The sequence below is a fragment of the Danio aesculapii genome, chromosome 14 (assembly GCF_903798145.1).
Source record: "Danio aesculapii chromosome 14, fDanAes4.1, whole genome shotgun sequence".
Lineage (NCBI taxonomy): Eukaryota > Metazoa > Chordata > Actinopteri > Cypriniformes > Danionidae > Danio > Danio aesculapii.
This window is the reverse complement of record NC_079448.1, coordinates 17,961,135-17,978,859: the sequence shown is the minus strand read 5'-3', so window position 1 is coordinate 17,978,859 and position 17,725 is coordinate 17,961,135. Positions and strand designations below refer to the sequence as shown.

General features: G+C 36.8%; 2 protein-coding genes across 5 annotated transcripts in view; both read left to right on the top strand.

The window, feature by feature from the left end:
* Positions 1-15,785, top strand: part of zgc:66447 (SLAIN motif-containing protein-like) — a 35,060-nt gene extending 19,275 nt beyond the window's left edge. For 3 of the 4 annotated variants that reach the window (XM_056472561.1, XM_056472560.1, XM_056472559.1), the window contains exons 6-9: positions 1,357-1,647; positions 4,767-4,907; positions 14,562-14,856; positions 14,945-15,785. In XM_056472561.1, coding sequence (XP_056328536.1) covers positions 1,357-1,647; positions 4,767-4,907; positions 14,562-14,856; positions 14,945-15,014 — 797 coding nt within the window. In that variant the 3' untranslated portion in view covers positions 15,015-15,785. The remainder of the gene's footprint in view (positions 1-1,356; positions 1,648-4,766; positions 4,908-14,561; positions 14,857-14,944) is intronic. The other variant, XM_056472562.1, reaches the window with a different exon arrangement.
* Positions 15,786-16,116: 331 nt separating this feature from the next.
* The window catches only part of znf711 (zinc finger protein 711), a 41,557-nt gene continuing 39,948 nt past the window's right edge, over positions 16,117-17,725 (top strand). Inside the window, exon 1 of the mRNA XM_056471885.1 lies at positions 16,117-16,283. The gene's annotated coding sequence lies outside the window, so the exon portion shown is untranslated. The remainder of the gene's footprint in view (positions 16,284-17,725) is intronic.

Here is a 17,725-nt window from a genome sequence, read left to right as displayed (position 1 = left end):
GACACATTTTCGTTGTGGTCTGTGCTATTTGCAGTGGATTTCTGTATTTGGAGGTGTTGTATTTTCATGAACAACAATCTATAAATATAATAATAAAAAATATAAACAATTGAAATAAAGTGTTCTATCATTTCCCAAGTCTAACAGTATTCAAGTACATTAACTAAATGATAAAAATAAAAATAATTCTATAAAATTAATTGTAGTTAAGGTCACAGATGGCACAATTTCTTATGCTTGAATGCTTTTAAAATAATTATACAATTACAGGCATTAATAACACATGCAAATTATAAATTATAATACAAACTCAACATTGCATATTCTGCGATGTGACTATTGCAATTGATCATATTGCAATTTCAGTGCTAAAATGATATATTGTGCAGTCCTACCTTAAACCATATAAAATAATGATAAAATATAAAACTAATTCAAACTCTTAATGAAAGTGCAACAGTTGCTCAGTAATTATACCATGATCTGGCATTTGACTAAGGCTTTCAGATCTGCTTAAAACAAATTGTTGTTTGTTAGAAATAATACATATATTATATTATATTATATTATATTATATTATATTATATTATATTATATTATTATGGACTAAAGAAAAAGGAGAAAAGTGCAGTTTCAAATGCTTTAAAATCCTGTAGACTACCTTTTGAAAAAAAAAACTTGATATAGATTAGGGCTACACAATATATAGTTTCAGCATTGATATCGCAATGTTCGCATACGCAATAGTCACATCGCAAAGATATAAGAGCTACAGAATTGTATTTAATCACTGTATTTATATGGACTTTATATAATTAATTCAAAAAAACATTTCTTTAAACATTTTTTTTATCTTGTTTCTAGTAAAAATATCTACATTTCATTGTGAAAACGAGATTATTTCACTCACCCCACTGGCAGATAATTTCTTTAAAAGAAACAAAAATAGTTTAATTTTCACTTATTTCTTCTGACAGTGAAATCTAAACTATATTTTATTTGGTCTAAGATTTTTTTATATATCTATTTGGATGACTAACAACACAAAACAAAGGAAGAAAAGCATTTTTTGCATTGCGATTATTCAATACCGAATACTGTTAGACTCCCCAGAAATACGTCAAATTGAGCTATTCAAATCATCTTCTGAAACTATTCATATAACAATACTTATTGCAGAAAAATAAAATATTGCATTGCAATATCATATTTGTCCAATATTGTGCAGCCCTAATGTAAATATCTTTTAGAGTCTTCAACTTGACTTTTCATTATACTACTGATGCTTTACCATCTGCAGTTTCAAATGAAGCTTTTTTCCTGTCCTATAACAAGTGCTCTTTGTGTCATTTTAAGGTCTCCGACAGGACTACGCATCTACCTCTGCCTCACGTCGCAGCTCATCTGCGTCCCTGCAGTCCCTACGTCGAGGTACCTACAGTGATCAGGAATTTGACTCATACAGTCAGGAAGATGAGGAGGATGAATGCTGCTCTCTGCCGCAGCATCTACAGCGTTACTCTCCGTCACCCCACAGCTCTCCTCGCTGCCTTTCCCCCAGTACACTGGCTGAGTACAACCGCCTTTCTGCCCCTCGGCCACGCTTGTCCCGCTGTTCCCTTGCTGGCACAGGGGCTAAAAGTGAAGGTAGGGCATTGATTTAGTATGAATCGTTTCTGCTTTCAAGGTTTTGTGCTGGACATTGTACAGCAGAATTGATTTTGCTTGTGATGAATAAAATCATATTGGATGCACTGCTATGCACATAAATAATTATTATGTTTTGTAGAATGAGAAGTTTGTCATTTAAAGAGACTATGCATTTTCATATCTTAATGTTATATTTCTGGAGATTATGCAGTTTCTAGGAATATCAATAATTATTATTTTTATAATTATACTTTTTACTGATTTAATCACAATTAACAAAACAATTATCATGAAATTACAATACACCTTGTCATCATCATATGCCATGTCTAGAACGTAAACAACCAGTAAGGGCCAGGCTAATTTAGTGAAAAGGATATGCACATGTATAAGTTGTTGGATGTTATCAATATCATTGGAGGTGTGAATCTACACTGTTCTTAAACTGGATTTATACTTTCGCCTGGCACCGCATCGCGCACCTCTGCTGACCGCGCATGCACTTCAGGAAATGGACGAGGCTTTTATACTTGCCGCGTTCGCCGTTGTGATATTTTTTAAAACAACAGGGGGCGGTCAAAAGAAACTGATCGCAAAGTAGAAAGTTTCCGGAACTACGTCATATCATTAATATAATTCAAGATTTTGAAACTAATTTTTTTTTTTTTTATAATTTATTTTAATGATTATAAGGATTTTTATAACCATTCAAGATTTTTTTTAATCAAACTTTGATGCATCACTTGCTTTTGTTCATATTGGGACAGTTTTACCTATTAAAGTTTCTTCAAATATTAATGACAACAGAACATGGATTGCTTTACAAATATATGTTTTATTTATGGCAAGAATAAAAGCAAAAAAGTACACTGACTAAATTCAAAATTGTAATATATACGTCAGTGTAAATCCTATGAATGGTGGAAAAACATATTTCTGTAATTGTGTACCCGGGTCTACGCTTTTGCCATGGCCTCTTTTGGCTTTAACAAACTTTTCCCTCAGATTTTTCTAAACCTTTTAACCAAAACTTGCTCCTTTCCCATGGCTGTTGCAATTTCTAGCCAATACTCAAGCGAACTACCGGACGTGTCAAGTATAAACCAGGCTTTACACCCCTATGACTGATCACGCGCTCAACAGAAAGTGCTGCGATTGGCTCTAACGCTCTGGCACTGTTCACAGATGAGTGACACTGATAAACAGCAGCGGCGATCACAGCTGATCCATAATAGACACAGAGGAGAAAACTCGCTCTGCAGACACGTGCTCATAACAGACACGTTACAGCCGAGAAAAAAGGAAAAGTCACACCAGCAGGTCAAAGGGCCACAGTGAGAGAGAGCGAGAGAAATTGAGTTTACTTTCATTTTCTCAATAGCAGTGAAATAGGGGCTTACGCTGTAACTTCAGTGTCAGTGAAAGACTTTCCAGCAAACACTCACGCAGTGAATTGTATGCAGTTTCTGTGTTTTTAAGTAGTTGCAGTGCTTTAATTACTCATGCTCACCTCCCTCTCCATAGTAAGCTACTGTGTCATAGTGCATATGAGATAAATGACGTCAGTAGGTAATTACCAGATGATTATTACTGAACCGATACCGAATTGTCCACGTCTGAATTGTGGTGCACTTAAGAAACAATTAATTTTGACCCCCCTATATATCATCGTTTAGTACTATTGGATGGTAGTATTATTTATTTAAAATCTATTTGTTTGTCTAATATAACTATTAATTCGAGTTCTTGAATTTTTTTCATTAGAAACCTGAATATAACATAATCATAATCACTAGAAGAACTGAAAATCCCAGATTTATTTATTTTCGTCTGATCTTGACACCCCCTTTTAATATCTTTGTTTTGCATATTTCAGTGAAAATTGTTCTCAGGGATTTGGGTAAAATCCCAATTATGCAATTTTTGCTATTCGAAACGAGCGCATTTTGCATCAAGTAAACCAGTTTTATTTACAGAGGAAAAATTTAATAAAATATATGATTAGCTAATTTGTACATTTATAATGATCTGAGATTCTATGATAAAAACTGGCAAAGATGAAAAATGAGATTCAACAGTTATGTACGAAAACGTTTTATTGAACTGAGTAATATTTAACAAAATCTGAGACTTACCAAGGGAATCGCTGTTTCAATGTTTTCTTTCTGTACAATCATTTCAGTGTGTAGCTGATGATACCATGAGACTATAAATATGAACTAAAACCACCAGTAGGTGGCGACAAGTCTTAATAACAAAATTTTGTATTTTGACAAAATACAACAAAATAAGCAGAAAATCTGTTTGGGTTAATAACTGTAAATTAGTATTCCCTCCTTACTTACTGAAGTGTTTACGAAATAATTAGATATCATGTGCTTGTATGCTCAAGAAAAAAGCAATCCAAACCACAAATAGATTACTATCTACTGAGATATGCAAGCATTAGAAGCCGAGGTATAAATACAGGATGTCACAGAAGTAAGTACACCTCCTCCCTTTGTGTAAATATTTAATCATAACTTTTCACGTGACAACAATGAAGAAATTACACTTTGCTATAATGTAAAGTAGTGAGTATACAGATTGAAAAACTGTAAATTTGCTGTCTTCTCATAATCACTTAACACACAGCCAATAATGTCAAATCTGCTGCATGTGAAATTACCAGATGCAACATCATGGTTTTACCCTAAATTCACCTCAAAATTTCAGTTTTTCAGTGTTTGAAATAAATCCTTCTGTGACATGGTTCCATAGCCATGTGATATTTAGTAATGCTGAATCAATGAAATAAACAGTTAAACAGTTCTGTTTATTCAGCAACTGCTTTATCTTCAGGGGATTTCCTGGGTTTCTTCATGTGTATTTGGAAGGGTTTATGGGTTTTTGTAAGAGCACCCTCTGGCCTTTTGGAGGAGATCTACTACAGACAAGAAACACGCTGACAAGATGTAAATGACAATCTGAGCTTTGCATTTTCAATTTGATTAATCAACCAGCCCCACAAGCTCTCCTTTAAAAAACCTTCACATACATTTATTCTGCATTTAAGAAAAAAGAATATTCTCAATGGACAAGTAGTGTGTTAAGTTGGCCGTGTATGTGGTTTTCAGAGGAACTCAGACACAGCATGCCTAACCTGACCCCACGCACCAGCCTGCGCTCTTTGGAGGCAGTCAGAAACAGCCGCAGCATGGAGGCTAACTTACAGAGTTCTGGCAACCGCACGTCCTGCCTGCCCCACTCCCCTAAAGGTTGGTACCCCCACTCCTCTGCTGCACTTTCACCCTTTTGCCTTTTGTCCTTGACTATAGTGAATAATGATGTTTTGTCTTTAACCCACTCTTTCAAGAGCACCAGCATGGAAGTTTCATTTCTGTCTTTTTCACTCTAAACCTTTGTTGATCTAATGTTTATTATTAATTCTCTGATTCCTTAATGTTATCTCCCTCCTTCTGACCCTTCTCATACCTTGTCTAACACTTTTAGAGTGCTTTCACACTAGCACTTTTGGTCCGCACCTGGGTTTGTTTGATGTCAGAGTACGGTACGTTAAGCTATTGTGAGGTACATTTAGCTAGTGTGAACACTGTCTTCTAAAAGAGGTGGTCTGGGGGATCAGCGTGCCGCAGAGTCTTAAAAAGTATTAAAAGTTGATAAATCAATGTAGAGAATTTTAAGGCCCTTAAAAAGTATTAAAAGCCGTAAATGCTATTTTGCAAGATATTAAATTTTATATGATTTTTGATTATGCAATGTATAATTGTATGCTAAAGAATTAAATCTGCAAATATCAGGATGTGGTGTAGTTTATGATATCAATAAAATCCCACTTAATTTGACATCATGCTGCTTTGTTTACTGCAGTAGTAAAGGCAACACCATTATTTCTGCAGTTCTATAGACACCAACCTGTTGAATTAACTAGATTTAATAGATTTTTATTCAGTATATGAATAATGTTTTAGTTTTGGATTAGTTTCTTACATTAATATTTAGTAAATAAACTGTAAGTTAAAATCTTGCCAGTGTTTCCGGTTGAAACCTAAAGTGGTTATAAAGTCTTAATTTATGGAAAGAGTCCTAAAAAAGATCTTTAAAGGTATTGAATTTCACTCTCTGATTCTCTGAAACAAGTGAACAATCAACTGTACAACAAACCTTAGTTTTCATAACGTCCATTCGTGTGTGTATGTCTGTATCACCTATATTGGCCACAAGCGGGACTGACCCAGTGCAAATAGTGATAATGTTTGCTTGTCTCCACCAAAAATGACTTCTGCAGACATCACGTGATGTTCTGAACGTTTTACTTTTTTTTTTTTTTTGCGGCAGATAGATGCAAGTGGGTCTCCGTATTTTGGTTTTGGTAACAAAGCCAAAAGATTCAGTAAAAGCAGTAGGAACGTGATATGCATACATCTCCATTTTGGTGCTTTGCTTTTGTGGTCTTCACCTAGCAACAGCTATACTAAACAGCAGCTTGATGACACAAGCATTCAAAAGGAAAAAAAGACAGTGTGACCAAAAATCAGCCGTTGGGTGGACAAGGCATGTGTGAAACACCCTGGGCTCTATTTTAATGATCTAGGCGCAAAGTCTAAAGTGCATGGCACAAAAGCATTAAGGGCATGTCCAAATTCACTTTTGCTATTTTAAGGACAGAAAAATACGATCTGCGCCCTGGCGCATGGTCTAACAGCGTTGTACTTATTCTCTTAATGAGTTATAGGTGTGTTTTGAGCATAAACCAATCAGAGTCTTATCTCCCATTCCCTTTAAGAGTCATTTGCTTTACGCCATGGCGCATTTGCTATTTACATGGCAGACTCTTAAGTGGAAATACTGAACGCTTTACTAGCGAGAAAACAGTTAAACAGACCATCTGTAGAGCGAGGATTAAGAACAAGTCTCCTCTGTTCGGCCTCTTTTTCCTTCTATACTTTTATTCTTTGCTCCTTTACTTTCGTGGATAAGGAAGCGGTGTTGTATGCACTCCGCTGAAGACATCCATTAGCCTACATATTTAATTTGTAGCAAATTAAGCACAAAGATTTGTTTCGAAACTATTTTTAAATTCAGTTCTAATTTCCAGCTAACAAATAGATTAACAATAATAACAAAGTGTGGTCAAATCCAAACACACATACTTTTCTTATGCCTCATATAGCGATGCATACGTCTCTAAAACCCAACAGGTGGAAAAATTTTAACTTGTTTTTATTAAAACAAATATAAATATGCATATAATAAATAATACTGCTAATAATAATATTATACAAATGTAAATTGTCATAAATAAACTGAAAAAACCATGAGATGAAGCATAGAGGCAGTGGTTTTTATATTTATGTAGAAAATAATCATTTTTGTAACATTTTAATTCTTTAATTTTTTTTACATGTAAAGATATTTGTTTATTGATGTACATCCTGTGTGTATAAAGCAATGTGTAAGCATTTAAACCCACATAGGCATTCTGGGCCGGACTTTATATCTGCTTTTAGATGGTCAATGGTTCAGTCTATTTCAGTTGTTTAAAATAGCAACGCGCCAACGATGCGCCTTAACACACCTCTATTTTAGACCGGAACACCCATGACTCCACAAAGTGGTGCAAATGGATTTGCTATTTAAACAACGTGGTGCAAAATGTGAAAATTAGGCGTGCACTGGTCTGAAAATAGCAACAAATTGCTAAGATTTATAAATCTTACATGTTTTTATGGTTATTCTGTTATAAACTTTAAGCTACACAATTTGTAGAAGTAAAAAAGCTAAACGTAATTAGAAACCAAATCCACATATCCATCCATCCTTCCCATTTTAAAAAGTTTTTACTTTTACTGTCTATCTGCACAAAGGGCTGTTGCAACTTTACCTTCAAGGCTTTACATTACAGATTATGAAGGTCATATAGAACTGTATCAACAATGAGACGGGTGTCATTCGTAGTTGTCTTTAAATGTACAGTCAGAAGACAATTACCTGTGATATGGATTTAGCTTTTGATTGCATCACTGCTCCTTCTGCTCTGCTACACACCGCTACTCTACTTTGGCCCACAATATGAAAGCAGTAACATGTTAACATGGGTGCAGAATAAAACATGCACTGCATACACTCTGCTTAAACATGTGGTGTGAAGAGACCCAAGGCTGCAAGAGTGAATAGATGAGTTTACTTGTTGAATGTTATGACATTCAGTTTCCAGTCATGTTCCTGGGGATCTACCTATTAGGGTGCAATGTTTCTACTCATGAATCGTTATGCATCACGATCACGACTTCGGTATGGTATGGTTTATGCCATGTCCAGAAAAAAAACTTCAAGAACATTATACATATTTATTGGGAAACAAACACCTGACAATGTAACAGGCTTCACGCAAATGACTGTAGTTTTGCATGTTCACTTATTAATTCAAATAAAACGCTTTAGAAAAATAAAGAGAGAAAAAGCTTAAATTTCCCCTTTTTCTGTTTTACATCTTGACTTAACAGTCACAACCAATTGTGCAGATAATAATTATCTCAACAAATCTTAATAATTGAGCACTTTTGGAGTATTGATTACCTCTGTTTACATAATGCTTGCATTACCAAGGCAACAACGCATTTTTAGATTGCATTAACAGAGCTCCATAATCACTTATCAGCACCATCGTAGTGAATGAAACTTAAGCAAAGAGAGAGCGCTCGGCTCTTCTCTATTAATTCAGCAGGAACAGACCATCGATAAGAAAACTATTTACTAAACTAATAGCAGGAGTGATCAGGCTGGAAGAACACCTAGCGGACCAAGGGACAGACCTACTGTATGTCCGGGTCTGTAGGGGATGCTTCTGGGTCTGGACATGGACATTGATCCGCCTGTTAGTGACCACTAATCTAGACTTTTTTTGCAACAACAAAAAAAAAAGCGGCATTTATTAATTTTTGTGTTTGTCTTACTTTACATTGACTGTCTGTTAAAACACTAACGGCAATGCTCTACACATACCGACACGTGAGGAAACGCGATGTCCTTAACAGATTTACATACTAAGAGGTGTATATGAAAGGTAATCGGAAGGGTACAAAGGCGGAACTTTTATGCTTTGTTATGTACAATACAATCCCCCAACCAAAATTAAAAATGCATATTCTGAACAGCGGATTGGCAACACAGTGGCTCAGTAGGTAGTGCTGTCGCCTCACCGAAAATATTACTTTACAAACTATTGTACATAAATCAAATGAACATTTTCATAATATTACTGTAATTTAGAAACTGAATAAGGCGATGCAGTGGGTAGCACTTTCGCGTCACAGCAAGAAGGTCACTGGTTCGAACCTTGGCTGGGTCAGTTGGCGTTTCTGTGTGGAGTTTGCATGTTCTCCCTGCGTTCGCGTGGGTTTCCTCCAGGTGCTCCAGTTTCCCCCACAGTCCAAAGGCATGTGGTATAGGTGAATTGGATAGGCTAAATTGTCCTTAGTGTAAAAGTGTGAATGAGTGTGTATGGATGTTTCCCAGAGATTGTTTTCCAGAGTTGCGGCTGGAAGGGCATCCGCTGCGTAAAACGTGCTGGATAAGTTGGCGGTTCATTCCGCTGTGGCGACCCCAGATTAATAAAGGGACGAAGCTGAAAAGAAAATGAATGAATGAACAGCGGATCACAGGGCATACAGAACCGTGGGAGGACGACAGGACGATACTATTTTTTTACGGAGAACTGTTGCACTACTATTGCCTACCTGGAGGGTTCAGTTCCAACTCTGATCAAACACACACACTGTTTATTCTGAACACGTCTCTATTTAACACGTGCTGCTCTGGTTAGTTGTGTCTGATCAGGGTTGGAGCTGAACTTTGAAAGAAGGCAGATATCCAGGAACCGGAATGGTCATCCTTGTTCCTTCCTTCTTTGCACTTTTCTGCTTGTTCGCATTCACATTGCACTGTTGCTTACAATACTGGAGAAGGTTTATGTCACTTATGTGGTTAAAACCTCATGCTAAAAAAAAACTTTGGTCACAGCTCAAGATTAACATTTTGAAGTGATCATTTCTTGAGATTAACCATGTTATCAAAGGTATTAAACAATTTCTTTTCCTGCACACTGATATACAAGCAGGTTTTTTTTTTAAATCTCAAAGTAGACATTTAATATATTATATTGTATGGCATCTCCTTCACTTTTACTGGGGCATTAGGACTCACACAGACCACAGATTGAGCACCCTCTGCTGGCCTCACAAACGCCACTTCCAACAGCAACCTAGTTTTCCCATGTGGTCTCCTATCCCGGTACTGACCAGGCTCAGCCCTGCTTAGCTTCAGTGAGTAACTTATCTTGGGCTGCAGGGTGATATGGCTGTGGAATAATTAACTTTGAGATGTTAATATAAGGTTCCTTAAACAACATAATAAGTATCTGTATTCCTCAGTAGTGTGGTTGTTTGATGGTACTTCTCAAACATGTCTAGCCATGGACTTGTTTGGGTGTTAACACTAATGCACATCCTTCTGCTCGCTTGAAGTTGGATATGGAAGTAATCTGTGAAATCAGACAAACAACTTTGCTTAATACTGAATTTACAAAAACAGAAAATCTAAAAGAAAACAAAATCATTGGTTTGTGCATGTGAATATGTAGGTCCATTGCTATGTTTAATGAGGTAAAAAGTCAATGTGTTGTACAAACTCGCTCACAGGATAATGACATTGGCAACATACATAACTGTTAAAGTTCCCCAAGATCAATAATGTTTCCACAGTAAAAACTACTTTAGATAGAAAGGTCACAAACTCAAGAATAAAATCTTTGTAATATCTTATATGAATGAAATTTTTCTATAAATGGAAAATATAATGCATTTTTAATTGTATTATTATTTAATTTTTTTTATAATACATTTTCCTTTTAAATAATCAATAAATAAGAAGTCACAGAACTGCATAGTTAACTTTAATAACTATAGCTCAAAAATAGAATAATGATAAGTGAAAGGTACAAGTGGCGGCATGGTGGCTTAGTGGTTAGCACTGTCGCCTCACAGCAAGAACATCGCTGGTTCGAGCCCCACAGCTGACATTTCTGTGTGGAGTTTGCATGTTCTCCCGATGCTGAGGTGGGTTTCATCCAGATACTTTGTTTGCACCACAGTCCAAACACATGCGCTATAGGTGAATTGGGTAAGCAAAGTTGGCTATAGTGTACGTGTGTGAATGTGAGAGTGTATTGGTGTTTCCCAACATAATAAGTACTGGGTTGTGGCTGAAAGGGCATCTGCTGCATAAAACAAATATGCCGAAATAGTTGGTGACCCCTGATAAATAAGGCACTAAGCTGAAGGAAAATGAGTGAATGAAAGGTATAAGCTTGCATTAAAAAATAGGCCTTTGCCTTAGCCCACTAATCTCCAAGAATTAAAGTAATGTCAGTCCCCTGTTGTAAGTCTGCTAATGAATCCAACCCACTAGTGGCTAGTGCCAGGTTTCTATCAAAAACCCTTGTGATTTAAAAAATAAATAAATAAAAATTGCATGGAAATACAAAAGTCAGCATCTAAAAGAGGCAAGAAAAAATAAAAGCTATATATACCAATAACATAATTTATCTTGCATTTCTGAAAGAACTCTAATAAAGAAAATAGTCTGGAATAGAAAACACAAAATAGAATGTTAAATTATTTCCAAAAAAATTTAAAAATGGCATGTGCAAACTTAGGCTACTATGAAAGTGCATGAAACAAAAATAGATCTATCTGAGTCTTCTCTGTATTCTCAACAAGCTTCACAGGGATGAGTAATTTACGATTCTCATGTTAATTTTATAAGCATAAGATCTGTGATTTTTAGAAACACAGAAGTAAAGGTGTGTTAATGCAGTGTTCATACAATAAAAATAGATCACTGTTTGAGTGTACACAGCTGTGCATGGAAGTTACGTAATTATGAATATGTAGGGCATAGAATGCATTGCATCATGCACAGAATTGTTGAGCATCATCATGGAGCAGGCTTCAAAGCTCATTATCTGCAGCAACTTTTGTACTGATGCCGGATCATTTTCTCTAAGATTTTTCCCAATAAATAAAAGCAATAAAAATTTCAATTTAAAATTAATAACGAGGTGATGACATATTGATATAATTGCAAACAAATGTCAAATATTGCTGTCGAAATAATGCTGTCTTCAATAGTCACAATTTGTAGGATAAATTGTGGGAAATAGACATGAAGTAATGATACTGATAATAATAATTTTTAGAAGCTGTTTAGACAGAATTGTGTGTAGGATTAGTGTGTACACAGACCATATTAGACTGGTATAAACACATTAACATTAAATCAGAATCCAAAGCCCAATTATTTTAAGGACATCTGCACCATGACGTAGCAGTGCATTTATCCCCACCTACTGATATTGATTGCTGGGCACATAATATCATGTCTCAGTATTAACCATATTATCATATCTGCAAGATGGGATTTGCAAAGAAACTGGGAGTAAAAGATCTGTTGCTACTATCTGTCATGCAGCTGAACCTCAAGAAGAAGCGGTACCTCAAATCTGGTCGCCAACCTGTAGATCTTTATCACTCTACTGGTAGATCCTGAAAACGACAGAAGAACAAGTACAAGAAACACATAGTGATGTGTATCTCTTGATTTTTTTTGATCCAACTGCTGTTTTGAAATGTCTTTATCCAGCTGTAAGCAATTTACAGAAGGCAAACTGCTGATGCTGTAAAATTGTGCAAACCACAGTTACAATAGCTGAATTATGTTATAATGTTTAAATATTTTTATTGGGCAGCAGTCCTGGGAGAGAAGTCTTAGGAGAGAACTCCAGACTTCCCTCTCTCCAGACACATCCTCCAGCTCCTCCGGGGGGATCCCGAGGCGTTTCCAGGCCAGCCGAGAGGCATAGTCCCTCCAGCGTGTCCTGGGTCTTCCCCGAGGCCTCCTCCCGGTGGGACATGCCTGGAACACCTCCCTAGGTAGGTGTCCAGGAGGCATCCGAAACAGATGCCAGAGCCACCTCAGCTGACTCAGCAGCTCTACTCCGAGCTCCTCCCGGTTGACAGAGCTCCTCACCCTCTCTATAAGGGTGCGCTCTGTCACTCTGCGAAGAAAACACATTTAAGCCGCTTGTTTTACCACAACTGACCGCATTACTGCTGCCGCTGCACATCTCAATCTCATGCTCCATCCTTCCCTCACTCGTAAACAAAACCCCAAGATACTTGAACTCCTCCACCTGGTGTAAGGATTTTCCTCCCACCTGGAGATGGCAAACCACCTTATTCCGGTGGAGCACCATGGCCTCAGACTTGGAGGTGCTGATTTTCGTCCCAGCTGCGTCACACTCGGCAGCAAACTGCCCCAGTGCATGCTGACGGTCCATGTTCGATGAAGCCAACAGAACAACATTGTCTGCAAATAACAGAGATGAAATCCTGTGGTCCCTGAACTGGACCCTCTCCAGCCAAAGGCTGTGCCTTGAAATTCTGTCCATAAAAACTATGAACAGAATTGGTGACAAAGGGAAACCCTGCCGGAGCCCAACATGCACTGGAAACAAGTTTGACTTATTGCCGGCAATGTAATTATTATTATGAGTAGTAGTGTTATCAGTATTATTTTAAGTAGTAGAAATTTATTGCAGCTCATTTATAAAATGCTAATGTAGTGGGCTACCTGCAGAAGTGTTATTGATAATCACTTAACCATTTTATAACTTTTTAAATTTAGTTTACAGGTACTTTATATGATCTGATTACTGCTAATGTCACAGTGCATTGTGACCCAAATATTCACCCCTCCAAATGTCATCCAGATGCATCTTTGCAGATTTTTATTGGTTGTATCATTTAAAAGTTTAAAGTAGATAATGCTTCTACCTAATTCAAACCCGTTAAATGTAAAAGTTTGCTTTTTTTTTAACAACTATAAACGAGGACACTTCAATCAAACAACCGGAATCCTGGTTTGTGGTCCTTAAATCATGTTTATTTTGCACAGTAACATAATGGATCATATATTTATTTGTATGATGGGCCTCTTGTTACATTTGCTGAAAGTGCAAAAACATGTTAAATGTGTGTGTGTGGCTCATTCATAGTTGTAGAAAGGCTAAATAAACTCCACATCATCAAAAACCATTCAGTACTGCTTCTTCAGTGTCTGAGCTGTTCATCACGTTTCAATATGGCTTTAGACACGATATGAGAATATCAAGAGATAACCAGATACAGTACAAGCCGCATGGGGCGATTATGAGTAACAAAACACAATTTAATACATATTTTGCAAGCTAGGGAAAATGAGGCAACCGTTTTAATCACACTCACACTTGTAAAATGGAGGAAGAAACTGATCTATATACTGTGTACTGATAGTTCCTGTCAAGCTCTGACAAAGTTCCATACATCAATAGTCTTTTCTGATCCTTCCTTTAACAAATGGTCGATAAATCCCCTGTTGCAGGGTAGATTATTGCATTAATCACCAGAATGTTCACTCATCTTCAGTTATGATCAGTCCCCAACACACCTGCACTCCGCTAGTGTTTGCACAGGAGCAAAACAGCAAAAAATCTCTGACCCAAAAAATGACATTTTAATCAGGGTATAATTAATGATCTGGTGGCTATTTTGAGCTGAAACTTGACAGACGCTTCATTGAGACATCAAAGTCACTTATTTTATACCTTGTAAGAATGGGCAAAATAGGAGCCTTTTAAAACTTTCTTTTCAGTCACATTACATGGAACAACAAGATAAGGGTTGTTCCCTTTGAAACATTGCCTAATATGTTAAATGTAATGCATCTTCTTTTAAAGTAAACTGATATTATTCAAATGAATACACATTTATATTTTTTCATACATGAGTGTATGTTTTACGGTGCTCTTGTAGGTGCATCATCTTCAAGGATGAGGAGTGATGGCCAGTCTCCTCTTTATCTGCGAGCCCCCATGAAAGCTCTCAGCCCTGTGGGGTCTATGTCTGCATTGCGACAGCATTCCAAAGGGCCACCTAGTGCTCAAGTGGGGCACACCGAAGCAATGAGGAGGGTTCAGTCTCCTGGTCCCACAAATGGTGTTGGATATTCAGGCTGCAGGACTGCTGTTGTTACCAGGCAAACGCCTGGAAGAGGCATGACGCCGGCATCACCTTCTTCCAGAGCTAGACTTCCACAGACTCCTAGAAGGTAACTCAAAACCAGGTAAATACATCCCTGCCATACTCATTGTGAAAGTTAAGTGAAATTGATGTTGTTTTCTTTTTCCTAACCACAGTAGATCACTAGGAATGACCAAACCATCTGGCCACCTTACTGATGAATCCTGGAAAGATGGATGCTACTGAAGCCCTGAGAATTTTGTCTGTGAATTTCACAGAGAACTCCAGCGTGGTACCACTGCCTCTGAAGACACGGCAAGGAAAATCAGCACAGAGGCCCTAAAACAAGAGTGAAGATGAATCAAAAGCCTCCATTCATAAGACTAATAATGAATAACAATGGGTCTGTTTCAGAGACTGAAACATAGATGGTAGGCTAATATTTGCTTGTAACATACCTTTTTTCATGTGAAAGAAGTTTGAAAAAGTATGTAAACTTGAATAATGAAAAAATGTTTACTCCTGTAGTTCATGTAATTTTTGTGACATGTCGAATTTAATTCTTAGATACTGTGGATAACCTGATTTTGATCCTGCATGTTTTTTTAAACAAATGATCTGTTATTTCTATGTAGAAAAAAGAGAATATTTTAATTGATGAAGGACTAGTTGTATTCTGTAAAGGCAGACATTTGTCTGTCCGTATCACCAGGACACAATGGAGCAATTCGAAAGGATATTTTGTTTAAAATTGACGTAAGGAGAAGGAAATAATTTATGTTTATTTACTTTTATCTTAATTGAGATCACAGCATTGTGCCAAGGTGCATATAACTACTGGAACACTGTTTCTTAAAGTGCTTGCAGTTTATTACACTTTCACTATGTCTGGGTGTTTGAATATGAATTTTGAAGCCTGTATAGTCTAGATTTAAATGTACCCTAAGGTGGTTAAATTGGAAATATCACAGAGTATGCAATGATAAAGGAGTGCCTCAAAAAACTCAATAAATCTATTACAGCAATAAACCTAAGATGAAGGCAATATTATTCATATCAGGGATAGGAATTTACTGGTCAAAGAGCTTAAAACGGAACAAGTTATGAACAAGCTGTTCTAACAGATTGGACATTATGTGTTTAATATGTTGCATATTACAGAACACAAGAAATGGGGAAAATAGTTCAAGCCTGTGTGGGCCGATTTTTTCTTACAGGCAGAAAGCGCAGTGACATCGTTTGTGTTGACGTAAAGTGAGCCGCGCGTTCTCTCTGTCCCCTCCCTCTGCTGTTCATAAAGAACAGTCTGGTTGGTTGAAACAGAGAAAGGAGAAGTCTGATTGGTTGATGCAACAAATCGAGCAGCGTGATTGGCTTAGGCCTGGAAAAGATGGTTTGGGATCCTCGATGTACAGGCCGCAGTAGTGCTACCGTTGGAAAAATAATGATAATAAATTGCAACAGATTCGAGGGGATCCGAAACGCATCAGCACATTGAAGGCAGTCGGGCAATAGGTAAAGCATTTTGAGTTTGTGCGTCGTGTGTATAAAATTGTCGCCGTCGGCCTTCATGGGCCTGGCTGATCCTTCTGTTTTGCTCAAGCGCCTGGAAGCGCCTCAATGCGCAGGAACGTGCGTAAATTTAGTTCATACAACGACTGTGCACCATGTTTTGGGCGCATTAACTGCCCACTTACGAGTTATCACAGAAGATGTATACATATTGCATTGTTTTATGGTATAATGGATTTTGTTTGACTCATTACGGGTTCACATGGTAGTTAGCTAATGCTATTAGCCTATTAGCATGTAGTGTAATGGCGGAGAGCAAGATGGCGCACTTACGCAGCTGCATTTGCGCAAGCATTAAACTACGTTTGGGCTGATTTCTACGAGAATATTAAAACAGAATTTCGCAGCGTCAAGTCACATATTGTGTTAGGCTGTTAAGAGCACCTAGGCATTGAAACCATACAAACTTCGTTACTTGGAAACTCTTTTTTTGCATTCTACAGCATGCTTGCTCATGAAACCTACTACGATGAAGGCTACCTCATGAATATTAATAAGTCTCATCAATGGTAACTGTAGCAGTTAAACTCCCCTAACAAATTAATATTCATTAGTTATAGATCTTATATAGGTCTAAACAAAACATGGCACAGTAGAGCTGTGGATGGCAATAATACTGATATGCTTTAATCAAATATACAACATATCCCTAACCGGAACTGAGCAATTTGAAGTATCAGTAGCCAAGCCTTTGTCGTAGTAGCCTTTAGTTTACGTTATGACTGCCATGAGCGTTGTACTGACAACGTTTTTTTGCTGGGTTTCAGATACTGCGTCAATTTAAAAAGTTACAGTTGTGTGTGTGTATATAGTATTTTTTTTATTTAAACAACAGCAGATATACAATTTAATCGTGACATCCAATAAATACGAATGTAACATACAACATACAATAAACTGAAATATAAATTACATAATTGAAGTAAATTAAAAAGACAGCTTCAACTTAATATAAGAAAACTTTACAATTATATTATGATTTAACCTACCCAATTGACAGCAAGTTTACTTTTCAATTAACTTCAGCTGCTTTGCAACTATAATTGTATCTTGACATTTCTCGCAGTTAATATACTGGAGCGAGTGTATGAATATGAAATGTACCAAATAATATCAAAAGATTCATTATAAATTCCACGGATAAGTTTCCACAGGTTGTTTGAGACAAAATAAAATATAACATCTTTGGGAGTCAAATTACATCTAAAACCTGAATTGTTATAATTTTTTTGGACGTACAAAAAACATACATAAATCTTCCCAAAACTTCTTACAATGCTGACATTCATAAAAAAAGACGAACCAAAGACTCTGGGTGATTTAAACAGAATGAGCAATTTCCATCCATCTGAATAAATTTAGATAATGTATAATTGCTAACATGT